This window comes from Perca fluviatilis, chromosome 11 (assembly GCF_010015445.1).
Source record: "Perca fluviatilis chromosome 11, GENO_Pfluv_1.0, whole genome shotgun sequence".
Lineage (NCBI taxonomy): Eukaryota > Metazoa > Chordata > Actinopteri > Perciformes > Percidae > Perca > Perca fluviatilis.
Genome location: NC_053122.1, coordinates 20,960,472 through 20,977,820, shown reverse-complemented (window position 1 = coordinate 20,977,820; position 17,349 = coordinate 20,960,472). Strand labels below are relative to the sequence as shown.

At 36.7% G+C, this 17,349-nt stretch overlaps 1 protein-coding gene across 1 annotated transcript in view; it reads right to left on the bottom strand.

Annotated features, from left to right (window-relative positions):
- Nucleotides 1-17,349, bottom strand: part of pth1r (parathyroid hormone 1 receptor) — a 48,175-nt gene that overhangs the window by 5,789 nt on the left and 25,037 nt on the right. The window contains exons 2-8 of the mRNA XM_039816305.1: nt 16,652-16,754; nt 10,644-10,754; nt 10,270-10,391; nt 5,809-5,903; nt 3,677-3,863; nt 702-855; nt 213-273 (exon numbers count right to left, since the gene is read on the bottom strand). Coding sequence (XP_039672239.1) covers nt 213-273; nt 702-855; nt 3,677-3,863; nt 5,809-5,903; nt 10,270-10,391; nt 10,644-10,754; nt 16,652-16,754 — 833 coding nt within the window. The remainder of the gene's footprint in view (nt 1-212; nt 274-701; nt 856-3,676; nt 3,864-5,808; nt 5,904-10,269; nt 10,392-10,643; nt 10,755-16,651; nt 16,755-17,349) is intronic.

The window sequence follows — 17,349 nt, the reverse complement described above, 5'->3', positions numbered from 1 at the left end:
TTTTAGATTTGTTATCTTGAAAATCCAGTCTGTTTGAAATGCTGCTGTTCTTACAGCCTAGTGTGGATATGTATGCTGTATTTGTTGAAGGAGACAACAAGAAAAAGATACAACATCTGATCAGCAAAATAAACATACTGACCCAAAATGCACTTTATCGCTATTCAAGTTCACCAAGACTAATGTGTATTTTATTCATGCAGATCACTTACTCTGTGTCTGCAAACGTGGCTCTCATAGTTGCCCAAACTGTCACAACCATAGCTGGTACTCCTGACAAAATAGAATAAAACACATTCAAATTGTTGTGATAAAATAAGCATCACAAAAGAAAAAAAAATTATTCCATAAGAAGTCCATACATATGGGTCGAACCTGGGTAGCACAGCATCCACATTGTATGCGCTGTGCTTATATAACTTATACGCACAGTGTGTACAATGCAGGAACTGTAAAGCCCATATTCATGCAGTGTTTTTACGCACACAATTAATTTACTATTGTCCTTACCTACCTATTAATACAATATCAGGATCTCTGGGATTTGACAGCAGCCCCCTTGGTTTTTGTTTTGAAAATGACTAATAGACCGTTCAAAAAAATGAAATACTTTACGTATTTAATTTAATTTGCATGTCAAGCCCACTAATCATATTGTAATCACGTTCGTGCAAGTATAATGTAAATGAAGCAGAACTCACCCCATCCAATCAGAGTAAATCCCCATAAATACTTTCTGTCTGAGAAGAAGGTCATAAAGATGAGGCTGTGGAGGTACAGACCCTCCACAAGGATCCAGTAGTAGTTGGTCGCCAGAAAGTACAAGAACAAGGTCACAACCACCTTGCAGCCGATCTATACACGAACAACAGGCAATGAGAACAGATTTAATCACTACCCACACTGACAAAAAGTTACACTTTTCCAATACCTTTTAAATACAATACAGTCTGCAGACAGCTGCAGCTGAGAATGCTGCTGCTAGAGCCATAACATGACCAAGAAAGACCAAGAAAGTGGATTACATCCCTCCAGTTTTCAGAGCTTTGTACTGGCTTCCTGCATGATGGTTTCGGAGGGTCCTTTGCACCATGACCTTGAGCCAAACACCCCCCCCCAGAAGCTTTTTTCCCTTGGTCGAACATTGGTCGAGTTAGCGCTATCAGCCGAATGGCTTAGTGCAGGCGCTAATGGAACCAAAGGTGTATCTTGTAAATTACCCCACTAATAATGCCTGGAATGCCCGGTGTTGCTGAAAAGGTTTTTTGGTATATCCAAAGTTTTTAATTATTTTTTTTGAAGTGTTTACAACTTAGTGTTAACTAATAATTGTTGCAAACTCCTGGTATTATTAGTGAGGTAATTTACCATTAGCGGAACAAAATTGAAAACCTCAGTTCTGATATGTTATGTTTAGAGAGAGTCGGCACAAAGTCATGACTGAATGAGAAAAAACATCACTTTAATTGGAAATAACATTGTTAAAAATGAGGTACAGTTGAAACATTTCTATATTAGGGAAATGAAGTATTTCCATAATCAGAATTATAAAGAAACATATTTTTGCTGTGCGTGAACAGAGCCTGTGTAAGGACTAGCTTGCGTGTGCAGATTTGTATATGGAAAAATGTATTTCAAAAATGTAATTTAAAGAAAATATTCATGTTCCTCCTTTTTATTAAGTCATGCAGCAGTAAGTTAAATTCCAAATTTTTATAATAAACAATTAAAACATTTGATTTATTTAAAGAAAGAAAAAAATTGTCATTATTGTTAATCAGAGGGTTTTTATTGCAGATAGACCACAAATGAAGCCAGAACATACATTATAGTGAATGGACATAATGCCTTTGCTTTGAGAATATACATTTATCTCGGCTCGCCTGACAGTCAGCCATCAGCCATCAGCATACTCCCAAAGATTGACACATTTTAAACGGCATTGGTGCCTTTGTTATTCACAGCCTGTTATTTCTCTCTGACAGTGTCTTGATTGATTATCTACACTTGTGGAAACCCAAGCTTTATTCTAAGCTTTTTGTTTGAAAGTATTATCAGTGAAAATCCACAATATGCAGTTTTGAAACCATGGGAGTTTTCTCGGTGTGACGTATGGGCAAAATTATTTCCAGCTGTCAGTTAGTGTGTTTGAAAAAGAAAAAGAAAAGAAAAATGATAATAATAATTGGATGCTTTGTTCCAGCTGACTGGCTGTGTTAATTTTTTTAATAAGTGATATGACATGAATGTGTCAACCTTCTACATAATAAATATGTAATAATGGTAAGACAATAGATATAACCACCACAATGTACAGGCCAAGTGAACTCTTTGTGTAAGTTATGTTTTTTGGACCATTTGAATTTCCCTTGAAACACGCTGACTAGTTATGAAGAGCAATGGAAATTGGGGGACACATCACACAAGTCATTGAAAAAAACTAATAAATTAATTAATTGATCAATTAATTAATGCCCAAGTTTGATATCCTGGAACTACAGTATGCCTTATATATATTACAAGTGGCATTTTGACCTTATTAAAGATTATTTCTGTTTGAACAGAGGTTAAGTCACATCAATTTATAGTCCTATATCCACAATCCCTCTGCCCTTAGCACCTGGATTCGAATAAGGAAACTATCTTTTCTCATCAGCTGAATTCTAACAAGCTCTTCTGGGCCACAGCAGGGATTTTGCTATAGGGAGACAAATCTGTGATTTGGATATTTCTGTTTGTTTTTTTATTTATTTTTGCTGATTTATAAAGCTGCTGATTATTGAGATCTTGCCAGTAAAGCTTTGTTGCAAACCCTGTGCTGTGAACCAGCTATAATAAACCACAACCTAAAAGACAGATGCGTAGGAATCAGACAGATTGATCAAATTATTATGAGTATGCAGTCAAAGTCAGCAAATTAAATGAAATGTGCAAAAACACCAAACACTGTCTACATAATCTCTGAAAAATCCAGATCTTACCTGGTAATGTTCATCTAGATTTACAGAGACTTCACATTTGTATTGACATATCTACAGTACATTTTGGATGACAAACTGTAATTTCCATTTTCATTAGGGCGCTAGGTCTAATTTGCTAAATACACGGCAGTATACAGTATGCAAAAGCACACACATCTGTGATCCGACATTGTGTCATAAAGTATGCCACCTACTTTAATGAAGCAGTTTTAATCCAGTATAACTCAATTTGGAGAGCCACAGGATATGTGTCCATTAAATATATTGCGCAAATTGTTTGTTTGCATATTAAAGCATGCATGAAAAGTACCCAGTCTTTACCCATTTTTTAAACTTGACTCTGAAAGGGAAAGCCAAGTACTGGCCTAGTAAAAGCTTGGCATGGTGACAAACAGTGCAGTTTATGTGCTCCAGCACTGGAAAAGCAGGTGAGACTTTGCAAAATAACACTTCCTCTTTGGAAGCAAAACGCTTAACAGCCATAAACATACAAGACAAATTATCTGCACATGAAAGGCAATCAAATGATGATTCCTGTTGTTACATTGTTTGGAAAAAAACAGAACATCTTTTATGGTTATATTGGGTATTATACTGTATATCAGAATCCTACCATAAACACTACTACTACTTGTTATAGCACGTAAATCCTCTTTAAGCAGAATCTGTGTGTTACAGTATGTTGGTGTACTTACAAACTGTGTTTTGTTGGCTGGCGGAGCCTCAGTGATGGACTTGAGGTCTTCCACTGTGATTCTTTCCATGTTCTCTAAGGCCGATCCAGAGTAGAGCACAACATCTTTCACAAAAATACTGATAGCTCTTAGCATGTAGGACACAAATAGATGCATGTGGATGTAGTTCCTGGTGCAGTGCAATCGTCTATGGAGAAAACAAACAAGAGCGACAAGGTCAAAAGATATATCTGTTGAAAATTGTCTCCGTTTATATGTGTGTGTGTGTGTGTGTGTGTGTGTGTGTGTGTGTGTGTGTGTGTGTGTGTGTGTGTGTGTGTGTGTGTGTGTGTGTGTGTGTGTGTGTGTGTCGTCTGGCACTCCTTCATTTAAGTGTATGTAAGTATTTTCTCAAACACACACACACACACACACAAACAAAACTCATCCTAATTAGAGCCAGCTGAATTCCACGCTGACTATAACACATTCTTGAGATTTAGGGGCTTGAAACGCACAAATATTGAATTGCTCGGCTCAAAGTGAGCTGTAAAAACAAAATTGCAAGCATGTGTCGAGAAAAGCATGCAAATTTCCTTCCAGACAAGCACAAGTTTATCTGTCAAAAGTTTCATCCAAAACATTGTGTCTGAGCATTTACTCGGAAGTCGGCCTTTGAGGTGATGCTCCAGTATTGGAATAAGGTGACTGGATCAATAGCCGTAACATTACAAGTCAAATAATAATTGCCAATGATAATACAACTGAATATTCATTAATTTTTATTTTTATTTCCAAAAGCCAACTTGAACCACAATATTCTGAAGTCCAAAGTAAAAACAATCTGATTACTTGAAATGATCCTAGTGCTATCCATTATTAACCATTTTTCTTCTAAAGCCTCACTAATGAGCTGAGTATTTGACAAGCTACCCAGAGAGATCTATTGATTTACAGTAAGTGGAAAACTAATCTAGCGTACATGTCCTTGGTGAAAAATTCTGAACACAACTGCTAATGTGAAATATCCCTTTTCTCTCCCTGGAAAACATTTAGAAGCTCTCCTGTCTAAAAGCTGACATGTTGAAGGGAAGACATGGCTGGAGTGCTCCGGAGTGCAGAGCCAGAATGTCAGATGGGCCCCTGGGATAACTTATTAAACTCATTTGGCCCATAGATTTCCTGGTGCCAGTTGGGAGCGTTCCTAAACCTGCCTGACTGCCTGCCTGTATAGTCACGTTGGTGGGAACATTGGTAAACAGCACCTTCACATCGATTCCTGATACTATCCATGCCAAAAAAATAAGCAAATAATGACAAATGTGCCCTGCATTAATTGGCTGTGGAAAAAACCGCAAAAAAAATAAATTCAACCTTGTTTAAGTGTTTTTCTTCAGTGCAGCATGGTTGCCACTAAGGCAAGAGAGGTAAGATAATGCTGATATTAATACAGCATCTGTGGTTAATCCTTTTATCTATTACAGTCCTAAGGTGAGAAGCAAAGCTGTTCAAATACAATAACTTTCGCAATTCTTCACATCTTTTATAAACTTCTTTTATTATCTTTATATGTTTCAGTGGGGAAAGGGGAAAGAAGCACACACTTTGTGGCTTAAGAACTGTAATCTTTGTAAGCTTTGTAGAAAGGCAAAATCAATCTCCAAGCTTTGGTTGTTTGTCATCTTCATATAAAGTACAGTCTATGATCGAAACCTGAAATCAGCATGAAAATAACAAAGAACCTAAATGTCAGACAGTGGAGCATGCAATACTGCAAGCCTGGAGGCAAACTCCTCCTCAAAGGTAGACATATCATAGTCTGTTAAAAGTCAAAGTAAAAGCGAAAGGTAACCTTTGATTCAGTTGGCATGCTTCATGTTGTTGCCGTGACACAAAATATCCTGCATTGCATGCTTGCATGATTTCATGATAAAGCCATTGAGCCATCATGAAATTAAAATGCTTTCTGCTACACTGTACGGTATGTTTGCGACTGATTACATAGTAAAAAAAATTATCTTTATTGTGGCATCATGCCAATAAATACTCAGTTTTGATCTCTGCTAACCTCAATTTCTAACCCTCTGTCTAAATCCCACTTTTGGGAGCATCAGTAGTTGAGAAGATTGACAGAATGAACAGCATCGACTCACCGGAAATATCCCAAGATGACCACAGCCACCATGAGTGATCCCAGAGAGATGGAATACCCGACTGTGTAGATGAGATACAGACGGTGAAAGACGTCCTGTTGGAAGAGAGTCATGTGTTAGATAATCAACAGGGCATCAATATGGATAAAGACTAAAATGGAGAGGAACATCACTTACTGCATTTTAGTGTAAAACAAAGACTAGAAAAAATAGCAACAATACCATCAGTAAGTAGGACAGATGGACTATAGAATGTGTCAACTACAAAAAACAAAATATCAAAAAAATAAAGGTATCTTGTCTTGTATGCTTGTACATAAATAAATCACAAATCGTTGAGATTTATACAAAAAACACTTTAACACTACAATATCCATCAGTAATAAATGGCAAATCGAACAATTGAATAACAATAAATCATGTTTACTAATCATTAGTAATGCTATTATTTATGTTTATATTAGTGCTGTCAGTTAAATGCGTTATTAACGTTGTTAACGCAAACCCATTTTAATGGCGTCAATTTTTTTTATCGCGAGATTAACGTTCTTTTTGGCCTAGCAGACTTTGTAGTTTTTTTCACATGCTGTTGCAACAACTAGTAAAGTTAGAAAAACTACAACACCACAACGGATCTAGCTAGACTGGAAACAAAACCACAGGCACGCCGCACACACTTATTTGGGCTTGCAAGCCGGCCAAAGAGCAGTAGGCTAACGTCACGTTTTGAGTGGATGGCGAGCGCGAGACGGCGAAATGGATGCCAATAGGATTCTGAATAGAAAGTTTACTTTTAAAAAGTTGGCAAATGGTTCCATTGACAAGACCAAAGTGATCTGTGTGTTTTGTCGTTGTGAACTGAGCTATCATCGCAGCACGTCCAGTTTGAAATACCTCTTGATGGCCAAGCACACAGCTGATGTGAATTCTCCACCAGGCAGGCAACAAAAGCAAACCGATCCACTTTTCCATGTTGATAAGAGCATTAAAATGAGAAAAAAATTATATAATAATAAGAAATCAAGGGACATTTAGAATAGATAAAAATGTGCGATTAATTGCGAGTTAACTATGACATTAATGTGATTAATCGCGATTAAATATTTTAATCGTTTGACAGCACTAGTTTATATATGTTTTAGAGTTTATTGTTGCACACATACCATTTTATATATTAAATTAAGTATTTATTATGTATTAACAAATGATTTGTAAAATAATTAATGAAATAATTTGTGAACTGTCTATAAACAATATTTGAATGACTATTATAAAGTTGCAACTGATGATTATGATACCTTGTTAATGGTTAATAAATACTGTGTAAACCATCTATAGACATTATTTAGATAGCTACTATCAGTGCAAAACTAATCAAATAATCATCTTTTATAGATCACCCCAAAAAAATGAATGGGAGCAAATTAGTGTTACTTGATGCTTTATTAACCACTTATTAGTCATTAACTAAATATTATAAGCAATAGTTGCAACTGCATATGTAGCCACCTATATCATGCTTTATACATGGTTTACAAAACAATGATTAACCATTGACAAAATATTAATTAACTATGTATAAACTAAGTATTTTATAATACACTAAACTAATAATGAAATAACATAATTTATAGCATTACTAATAATTAGTTAACATTATAAATCATCATTTAATCGTTTGTTAACAGTAAAACAATAACTATTGGTTATAGGTCATAGGTTCCCATATTTAAGAATAAATGGCTAGTGATATTATATAATATTATAGCTGTGAGCACCAAATAGTGGAAAAACACCCAATAACATCATTTTTTTTGATAGATGTTACAAGATCTGGTTTACCACACTTAAGCTTCAGGGTTTTTCTTAGTGCTTAGTAACATTAGAACAAGTTCAAATTGAAGTGACCACATTACTTAAGGCAAGTGATTTTATTACAAAGAGCATGTTTTCACAACTTTCACACTATATTCCCATGTTCCCCCCAAAAAACTGAACTTCAAAATGTGTTAACTTCAGTGTGTTTAGAAACGCACTGCCACCTGGTGACAGAAATGTCTCAAGCACCCAGAAGTTACTGATGGAAACAGCATTTGACATGGGTGGCGGAGCTGAGAAAGGCTGGGTGGGGCAGTTTGATCTTCCAGCAGTGAGCTGGCAGCCAGAGGACACTGTAAGGAGAGCCACTAGCCAGACCTACTGTGCGTCAACATGTTGAAGGGGCCAAGAGCCTCCAGTGATGTAAGCAGAAACTCTACTGCTGTTATCATTTAGCATCAGGATCGTGTGCCAAAAAACAAAACAAAAAATGGGTGTCTAAGTTGTGGTGGTGGTCTGGCAGTTGTGCAGCGTGGGGCTTTCATTTGTGCATATGTATTTGTCATTAACTGCTGCTGCTCCCTCGGGAGCCCATCAACATAAACATCTGAAGTCAGAAACAAACTGAAGGGCGCCATGATGAGGTTATGCCCACATCCTCTACACCACATTTAAGCAGGGGAGAGGAAAATGTATGTGTCACATCTGAAGTTTGTAGTGTAACAATCAAATCAATGTTTTTTTATCAATGAGTGACTGATTACTCTATTTTTTCGCTGTCCAAAGGGCAAAGTGCAAAATGTTTTGTAACACTACAAACTGCATAGCCTCTTAACATGAACCTCTAATATACTAAAACACCTCATTCATTTAAAGGCTATAAAGTGTTTTATAAGTGAGATTATGAAAATGCTTCCAGACCATACTTTTTTATATTCAAAAAAATATACCATAAAAATTCCTTAAAACACCACGTCAGCATCATTATGGCGCATAATGCCATTTTATTTATATAAGAAAAACTTGTCCAGATACACACAACAATGAGTGAGTAATAGCTATTCTTCCATTTATATCCATTCATGTCCTGTTTTCCACCCTTCTTACAATACCCAGTAGTCCTATTCACTGTGTTATGCTCTGACATCCAACCCTCATGCAGTGATAGAGAAAGGAACAGTAGGAGCAACTGCGATCAGGGTCACATCTTTGTCAGTCACATGGGGATGACGGCAGTAAAAGGTTGCCGTGTTTGGTTTACAAAACAATTTTCTCAACATGCGCTGTAATGTGATAGTGCTTATGGTATTTATGATCCGAGGTTTGACTCTCACACACTGGTTATATGTTTAGATTTTATGTCATAGAAGCTTAATTATAATGTTTAGGTTGTATTAAAAATTTGTGTTTTAAGATTAATTGTTTTTAAACACAAGAGTTATATTAAAGTTAGAAATATTGAAACTGTAAGGGGTGTCAAGAACCTGGGAGAATGGTTTCTCATTCATTTTTCATTATTCTTTTGTGCTGAAGTTGTTTGTTTAGCAAATGTCTGCTTGTGTGAAATGTACAACCAACCGTGAATTGTAATCAAAATGCTGCAGCGTATAATGATATTACAATGACAGTGCACTTCCATCTTTATGGCCACAGTATGTTTCAATGTGACATTGTGGTCAATGCAAGGTCCATAAAGAAATGGCTATCTGAGTTTTTTAGAAAAGATCTAGATTGGCCTACACAGAGCGCTAACCTTACCCCCATCAAACACCTTGAGGACACATGGAATGAGTTGGCCGCCAACTGTGAGCCAGGTCTTATCACCAATCATCTGTCTCCCATTCTTCCTGCTCTCATTCAGCCAGGTTTTAAAATCAGTCACATATGGTTGTTATGTTCAGCTCCGTATACTTTTGGCAATGTAGTGCATATAAATTTAACACATTTACAAGATGTAAGTGCATAAAAGATAAACAACAACAACAATAGAAATATATATATTAAAAAAATGTATATTTAAAGGTGTGTGACAGAATACAACCTCAAATAATAGGGAGACACTACTTCTTGTAGTTTGAACATATTGCTAAAGCAACATGACATCAGTACGTACATGGTATCCTTGGGTCTAAATGTCTTTGTATCACTGTCTTGCTGTAAAGGCGCCTAGGAGGTTAAGTCAATTCAATTCAATTCAACAAATCTTTATCGTCCGTGGAGGGCAATACTGGTGCAGCATAAAAGACATGATGATTGGTGAGTTCTTAGAGTTCTCTGAATAGGATACTTTCTAGGAAGCTTGCAAGTAGCAATTAAGACTAATGTGACACTGCCTTTAATTTATATCTGACCAGACATTTAGCTAATGGCAGCCTCACTTTATCACAAAGCAACCACATTGCCATCCTGTCATTATCTTCCCAGCATTATCTCGAAATATAATCAAATATGATTCTATTTCATTCGCACTGTACATTATTAAGAAGGCATGTCGACAGTGTGTTACACATTTCAAAGGCATTGCAATTGAGGTGTAAAACGGCAATATTTATAGCCTGACAATTGACTCTATGCATTTACAAATCCTATAGTATCCTGTATCTGTGACAATGAACATGTAAATAGTGATGAGGCGAATCCCACCTTTTCATGGCTGTGGTTGTAAGGGTAGAGGAATTTTGCACATTCGTTATAATTGGCCCATGTCTTGTTGGCTGTGGCCAGTTCCCACGTTCCGTTGTTGTCACACCGACGGTATGCTAGTCCTAGACATCAAACAGAAAAGGCTACCTTTAATTACAGATTTTGCTAGTTGTTTTCCAACACAGTCAATTACTCATCCTAAGCTTGCTGCTTAATTGGACCTGCATAATTGCAGAAATTGCAAAAGAGGTTTCATAAGGAGCCCAAGTTATGATTTTACAGTATACAGCAGCACCCGAGGCCTAGTGCTTTTTCACCAGCTGAGAATGAGCTTCAGGATTTCAAATGCTGACTGTATCCAGGGCCAGTCTTACCTTTATGGTTGAAGTCATGGATATAATCTGGACAGGAGGTGGATACAAGCTTTCCTGGGGGCCCTTCAGGCCAACAAACAATGCCGTCCCATTCTGGTGAGCAATAACCATCTGCGGAGACAAAAGCAGTGCTGACTTTTAAAAATAGAGCCACAGAGTGCTGTTCTCCGTGGACTGCCGCATTACATGGCCATAGGCATTTACGAGAGCAGTCGTGCTGTATGTTTTCAAGGATTCTGTTGTCCTTTAAAAAATTAGGCCAAGTATGTTAACTTTACACTGTATGTAAATCAGCACCGTAGAGCAGCCATGTAAGGAAAACATGGGTCACCCAGAGAACAATCCATTGTCATATAATTAAGACTTGCAATCATGGAATGCTGATAACCAGTTATCCATTGAATATAGTGTGTTCATTAAGTTTTGACTGTTAGCTGCAGCAGATTTCCATAACTTCTACATTGTTGATAGCATCATATTGGGTTATGTTGTGTGGAATTGGTTTCAGTATGGAGCTCATTTAAACACAACACTGGCTACATTGTTGTATTCTTAGTAGGCTATTATATCAAAACAAAAGTGCTATAGCTTAGTTCAATAGCTTATTTTCTTCTCTGTGTCACATGTTTGATTTTGACCTGCATTAATTAGGGATGTGAGTATAAAACAATTATTTTCATTATTGATTTATCTTTTTTCAAATGAATCTGTAAAATGACAAAACATTATGAGAATTGCCCATCTTACACTCGTAAATATGTATGTCCAAAAAATGTAATATTCCAAAACCCTAAGATATAACAATTGAAATAATATAAAACACAGAAAATCTCTGCGAATCTTCAAATTTAAGAAACTGGAGTTTCAATGTGAGTTGAGCGGTTAATTCATATTTTTTAGAAGCTGGAAACAAATAACATATTTGCCATTTTTGATAAGTTAAATTTTGATCAGTTATCAAAATTGTTGCCAATTAATATTCTATTGAAGAACTATTTTTTTTTTTTTTACTTATACCTGAATTATTTGGGAGAGGAGGAAAGACAAAATTTGCACATGCTTTTATTGTCGTATCTCTATACTGTCACTATCTTACAGACAAAAAAAGACATAAAATGCCCCTAATAATAATAACAATAAAACATAATTATCATATGACTTGTAGAAAAATGAATGAATGAATAAAGTATGCATAATTAGACTATCTCATCTCTTTCTCGTCTTTGCATTTCTTGATGAATACATTTTATAAGATAATACAATTAAATAAGATAAAAACATTCTGTAATTACACTTCACATTTACAGGATTCAGAATAAACTTTTTTCAATTCAAGTTTCACATTTCTGAGATTGTGGTGAGGACGTTTTCCAGGAATCAGTATAACATGGACTGTTCAGTACTTTCCTACAAGATTGCTGACTGTGTGCTTTACCTGAAGATCACAGAGACAAAACTTTGTCATCTATCTTCATAAAAAATGTATGACATAAGACTTTGTAATAATGCATCTATACTTCAGAGGAAGCGCTGCAGGTTCAAAAGGTGGGGAGAAAAATGCCATTTCCATGCATAGAGCCCCTTAATTGTCAGCTAAACCGTAGACCTCATCCCTACGATAGTGGGAGCAAAGCAAAGTCCCTTTCCCCACAGATTCCTGGCAAAAGCCTTCCTTATGGCTTGGCATTTATGTTGTATTATTGAAAACATCTGCCCCACTTTGACCACTAATAAGTAGCTAAGGATAAAACTAAATCTATCCTCTCTTTGCAGTTGATCCATTATTTTCTCATTCCTGTAATCAAACGTACAAAGAAACATCTAAAGCAATGACGGCATGCTTTTTATTTGCCTGTCACTTGGAGCGCAAAATTAAAGAGCAGACTGAGTGGAGCTGACTGATTCCTACAGATCTCTGGCGGGAGAAAAACAGCGTTTAGTTTTGAAAATCACACTGACCACACATCCTAGGAGTAAAATTGCTTTTACCATAGCTTTTATTAGCATAGGACCACCTACTAACTTAGGCTTAAATTAAACACAGAACACACACACACACACACACACATATAATTTCCCGTAAATTTCTTGACCACGATTAAAATATAAATGTGTCTATGGGGGGACTTTGGTGTTAGTGATGTCACTGGGGTTTTTAATACTGTTTTCTTTCCCCCCCCCCATTCCATTTGATGCTGACCTGCAGATGTCAAAATACATATTGCATTTTCTCCTGATAGATGCAACCTTTTATAATGATCGCTGATGTTATTCTACACCCAGACCACAAGCTTGAAGGCTGAGCTATTTTCACACTGCAAGGTCTGGGGCATTGAACCCACATCCCTCCACTGTCCTCTCCAGGCAAACCTCAGTGTTTCCCTCAATGAAAAGCTTGTCTTAGCCACGTAATGGAGACTTTTGTGTATTTAAAGCACAAATGAGAAATAAAACCAAATAGATAAAATGTTGAAATTCAACCAAAACCAAGGTTTTAGCCTAGGTTTTACCTAATCCTTTCTCTATGAACCTGGAATTGAAAGATCAATTCATTACTCAGAGCAAATCCTGCATTTCACACTAGCGTTTTAAAAATAGTCATCACTCCACATCTCCTATAATAGTTTAGAAAACCATGAGTTTACAGTGCCAGAAAAAACAACAACTCTGGGGGTGGTCAGGCAGGACACACGCAAGACAAATACAGATGTAAAGCCAAAGAGTCCTAAAAATGCAAGCTAGCTGCTATTCTTTGCGTTTACCTCAACCCACAGATTCAAGGTCACACCACAATACAAGAAGAAGGGAAAAAAAGAATGTTGAGGGAATGCTGTCCAAGTCCTAATGATCACTTCAAGGAAAACACTTACATGGGTCACCAGAAAGCACATGTAATGCTTTCCTTGAACTTTATCTCAAATCTTGACAGCCTCTAAATTTTACTACCCAGATTTGAAATGATTTCCACATTGCAAACAAACAACCAGATGAGACACTTAAGTTCGATAAAGGTCAAATAAAGTGAAGTCGAAGCAATTCATGTGTACATGTGCCATTAAGTAAGACAAAATCTGAAATCAAGCATGTTAACTGAGCACATATGTGCTTATCCAGGCATACAACAACCACATCAGGGACTCTTTTTTTCTTTATTAAGGTAATATGTTTATCTTAATCACTTCCACTATTATTTGATTGAACACACATGTGCAACATTCCAAAAGAGGTCAGAAAACAGACACCACATACAGGATGAGTCACATCCGGTTTGTGCCAGCAGCATCAGGTATGCAGATCAGCTCTGATGTGCTAATGTACCCCCAAGACAGAACCTTGAGCATTTCACAGAATCAGACATTCCTGATGGGCTTGTTAGAGTCCAGATTCAATGTAAAAAAGCCCACTGTCTACATACCGAGAAATGTGCCCATAAATGAGTATAAAGTGCATATAGGGCTGCAACTAATTATTATTTATATCATAGATTAATCTGTCAACATTATTTATTATTCAATTATTTATTTAAAAAGTAAAAAATAAATAAATCTCAAGGTGATGTGTGAAATTGCTTGTTTTGTCTGACCAGCAGTTCAAACCCCCGATTTATTCAGCGTCATTACATTTTTTAATCATGTGAAACAGAGAAAAGGAGCACATACTCACTTTGAGAAGCTGGAAACATACTATTTATTAAAGCTGAAACAATTAATCAATCACTAAAATCAATCAACTAATTGATTAATTGTTCCGACACTACACTGCATGGAGAAATGGCATCAATTGCACCCATCTACAGTTAAGGTATAGTTCGTCATTTTGGGAAAAAAAACACGTAATCACTTTCTTGCCAAAAATTCTATAATTTGGTTCAAATTTACAAACATTATGTAAATAATGACAGCTGCAAATGAGATATATGTGCTTGGGGGTTGCTGGTGAAGTGCGACACCAGGCTTGCCAGTCACTTCGACATGTCAGGATGGATTAAGCATGACGGTGGTCAGACTCATCAGCAGCACAGACTCATCGGAGAGAGGCCTAATGTTTGACTCTGCTCTGCATTAGCATCTCTGGCCATCCTGTTACATACACTTTGAGAAAAGGCAGCGTTGTTATAAAAGCCCTTGACATCTTACACAAGCTGCTGTTCGGCGCCTGCAGTTCTCAATACTAGCAATTCTGTCATAGTTTTTAAAATCCAATTTGGGCTTTGGACATTTATCAAAACCAAGAAAAGTTGGGAAATACCATGCAGGGCAATGTACTGTAACTAGTGGGAACGGTCAACAAAAGCTTTTGTGTTCTCAGCCTAAAAGAAAACATTTTTAATTATGTGTTTCATTTACAAGGGGGTACCGTTTTGAGGGTTGAAGAATTCAATGCGACCGCAATGCACTGGGGTTAAAGAGAAAATAATATGATTGGTTTGGCTGTGGAATCCAAAATTCTCCTCCGAACAATCAACTGGGAAAACGACAGTAACCACAATGAGATACAGTAGATGCTGGGGTCTGCTGGAAAATCCTGCTCTTAAGACACCCCTAAATACACAAATACTGTACACCCCAAGTCTCTCATCATTTCCTTGCAGTTCTCATGCATTAATTCCATGTTGCTGACTGTGGCTGCTTCGACGTACAGTATGTTGGTGCTTGAGATGGCTGTCTGTTGTAGTGTAAAACGTTTAAAAAATGTGTGTAACATGTTAATAACTATTAAAAATATGATCCTGGCCATTCAAATGATTGCAAAAACATGCATGTCGCGTAGCATTTAGCGTGACGTCATTATATAAACTGACTTTGTCTCAGCACGCTGACTGACTTCCTGTGTCCCTGATCAAGGTGATTCTTGTAGAGCGCTGAAGTGTGCACATCTTCTACTGATTAGTAGAAGAGCTTATCATCAACAATCACATTCAATCAAAAAGGCGATCTTTACAGTCTCTCTAACTTTCACTCTTGTGATCATCATGGATTTGCTGCTGGTTACGCTGTTCACTCCCACAGTTCCTGGTAAACTTTACCTTTTGTGTTGATTGATGTCTTCCTCCATCACTCCAGCTTTTTCCTAGTACTCCTCTTACATCTTATTAGCATTGACTGCCTTGTGCATTATGTGTTTGGGTTCTGCTCTGTTTAGCCCCTGGGGGATTTATTGAACTCCCCACTTAACCTCTAACTCCAGCTGTAATTAATTAGGGAGTTCCTCAATAGCTCAGCCCATTCTGAAAAATAAAACCATTTTGCTGCGACTAATGGCTCAGACTCCCTGTAGCATTCTTTGACTCTGAGAAACTCTTTTCAGGTATTGTAAAATCTAACTAATCAAGGCTAATGAAGTGGAAACCCTTCCATCACACATATATAATTTCCTACATAATTAGTTCCTTTAAGTGTTGCTAAGCAAGGCATTTTGGTTGATCCTGTATATGCAAACCATGATTGACAGGCTTATGGATTCTCTTATCTATCCAAAAATCAAACATCAACAGTGTAAGCCTTTATGCTAGCAGCGTGGCTGCAGCAGGCCCACTACTTTGTTCCAGAATGAAATATCTAAACAAGTATACCATGGTTTGCTATGACATGTACATATGTCAATGGTCCCTTGAGGATGAATCCTACTGACTCTGGTGATCCTCTGACTTTTCCTCTCGCACCATTGTGAGGTTAATGATTTATTAACTGGATTGTTGGGGAATCTGGTACAGACATTTAAGCTCCTATCAAGATTAATTGTGATAACTTTGGTGATCCCCAGAGCTTTAGCATCATCATCAGGTCACATTTTTAATTTGTCGAATACTTTGGTTTATAACCAAATACCTGCAAATCTAATGACATTCATATGTATTTGGTGTTCAGTGCTAATGAGCTAATTTTTGAATGCTAACATGCTTAACTTAAAAGATGATGAACATTGTAAACATTATAGCTGCTAAATCAGCATGTTAGCATTGTCAACATGTTACCACTTTGACATTAGCATCTTGTTTCTCTACTCACCAGGAACCTTGTGCTTTGACTTGATGTTCCCCTCACACTTCCGTTTGGCTCTGACCAACAGGCCTATCTGTTCATCTATCGTAAGCACATCATCTGCGAAAGCCTGCAAAGTTAGAAAGTGACATGGAGTTAATAAAAGGGAAATGGCGGTAAGCAAAATGCTGGTTGTAAACACCAAAATCAATCAATAAACAACATCATTCAGCAACATAACCACTTTTGATCCGTCCAAAGAAGCTATTTTTTACATGACAGGGTGTTTTTTTAACTGAACATTTTTAGTCTGAAGCAAATATTCTGACCTTTCTCTTATAAAAGGAGCATGAGATGCATCAGTTGGCTCCCAGATGACTGAATCAACACTGGTTCACCCATTATTTAAAAGGGTACCTTGGATTTAATTTTAGTTTATTTTGATCCATTGAAAAAAATTTACAATACATAATATACAATAATTAACCACGAGAAACCAGACCTTTTCATGACATTTTCTTTATTTAAACTTTTGTACAACATATTGGTCTCTACTGTACAACTCTAACTCATTAACATTTCCAAAAAGTAAATGACAGTAGGATCAATCTAAATTTACATAACCTTTTCAACGAAACGATTAAATGTAGAATATTTATAAAACTATAGTTACAGATCAAATATATCAAGTGAAATATAATACCACAGCATGCCTTGCAAATTAA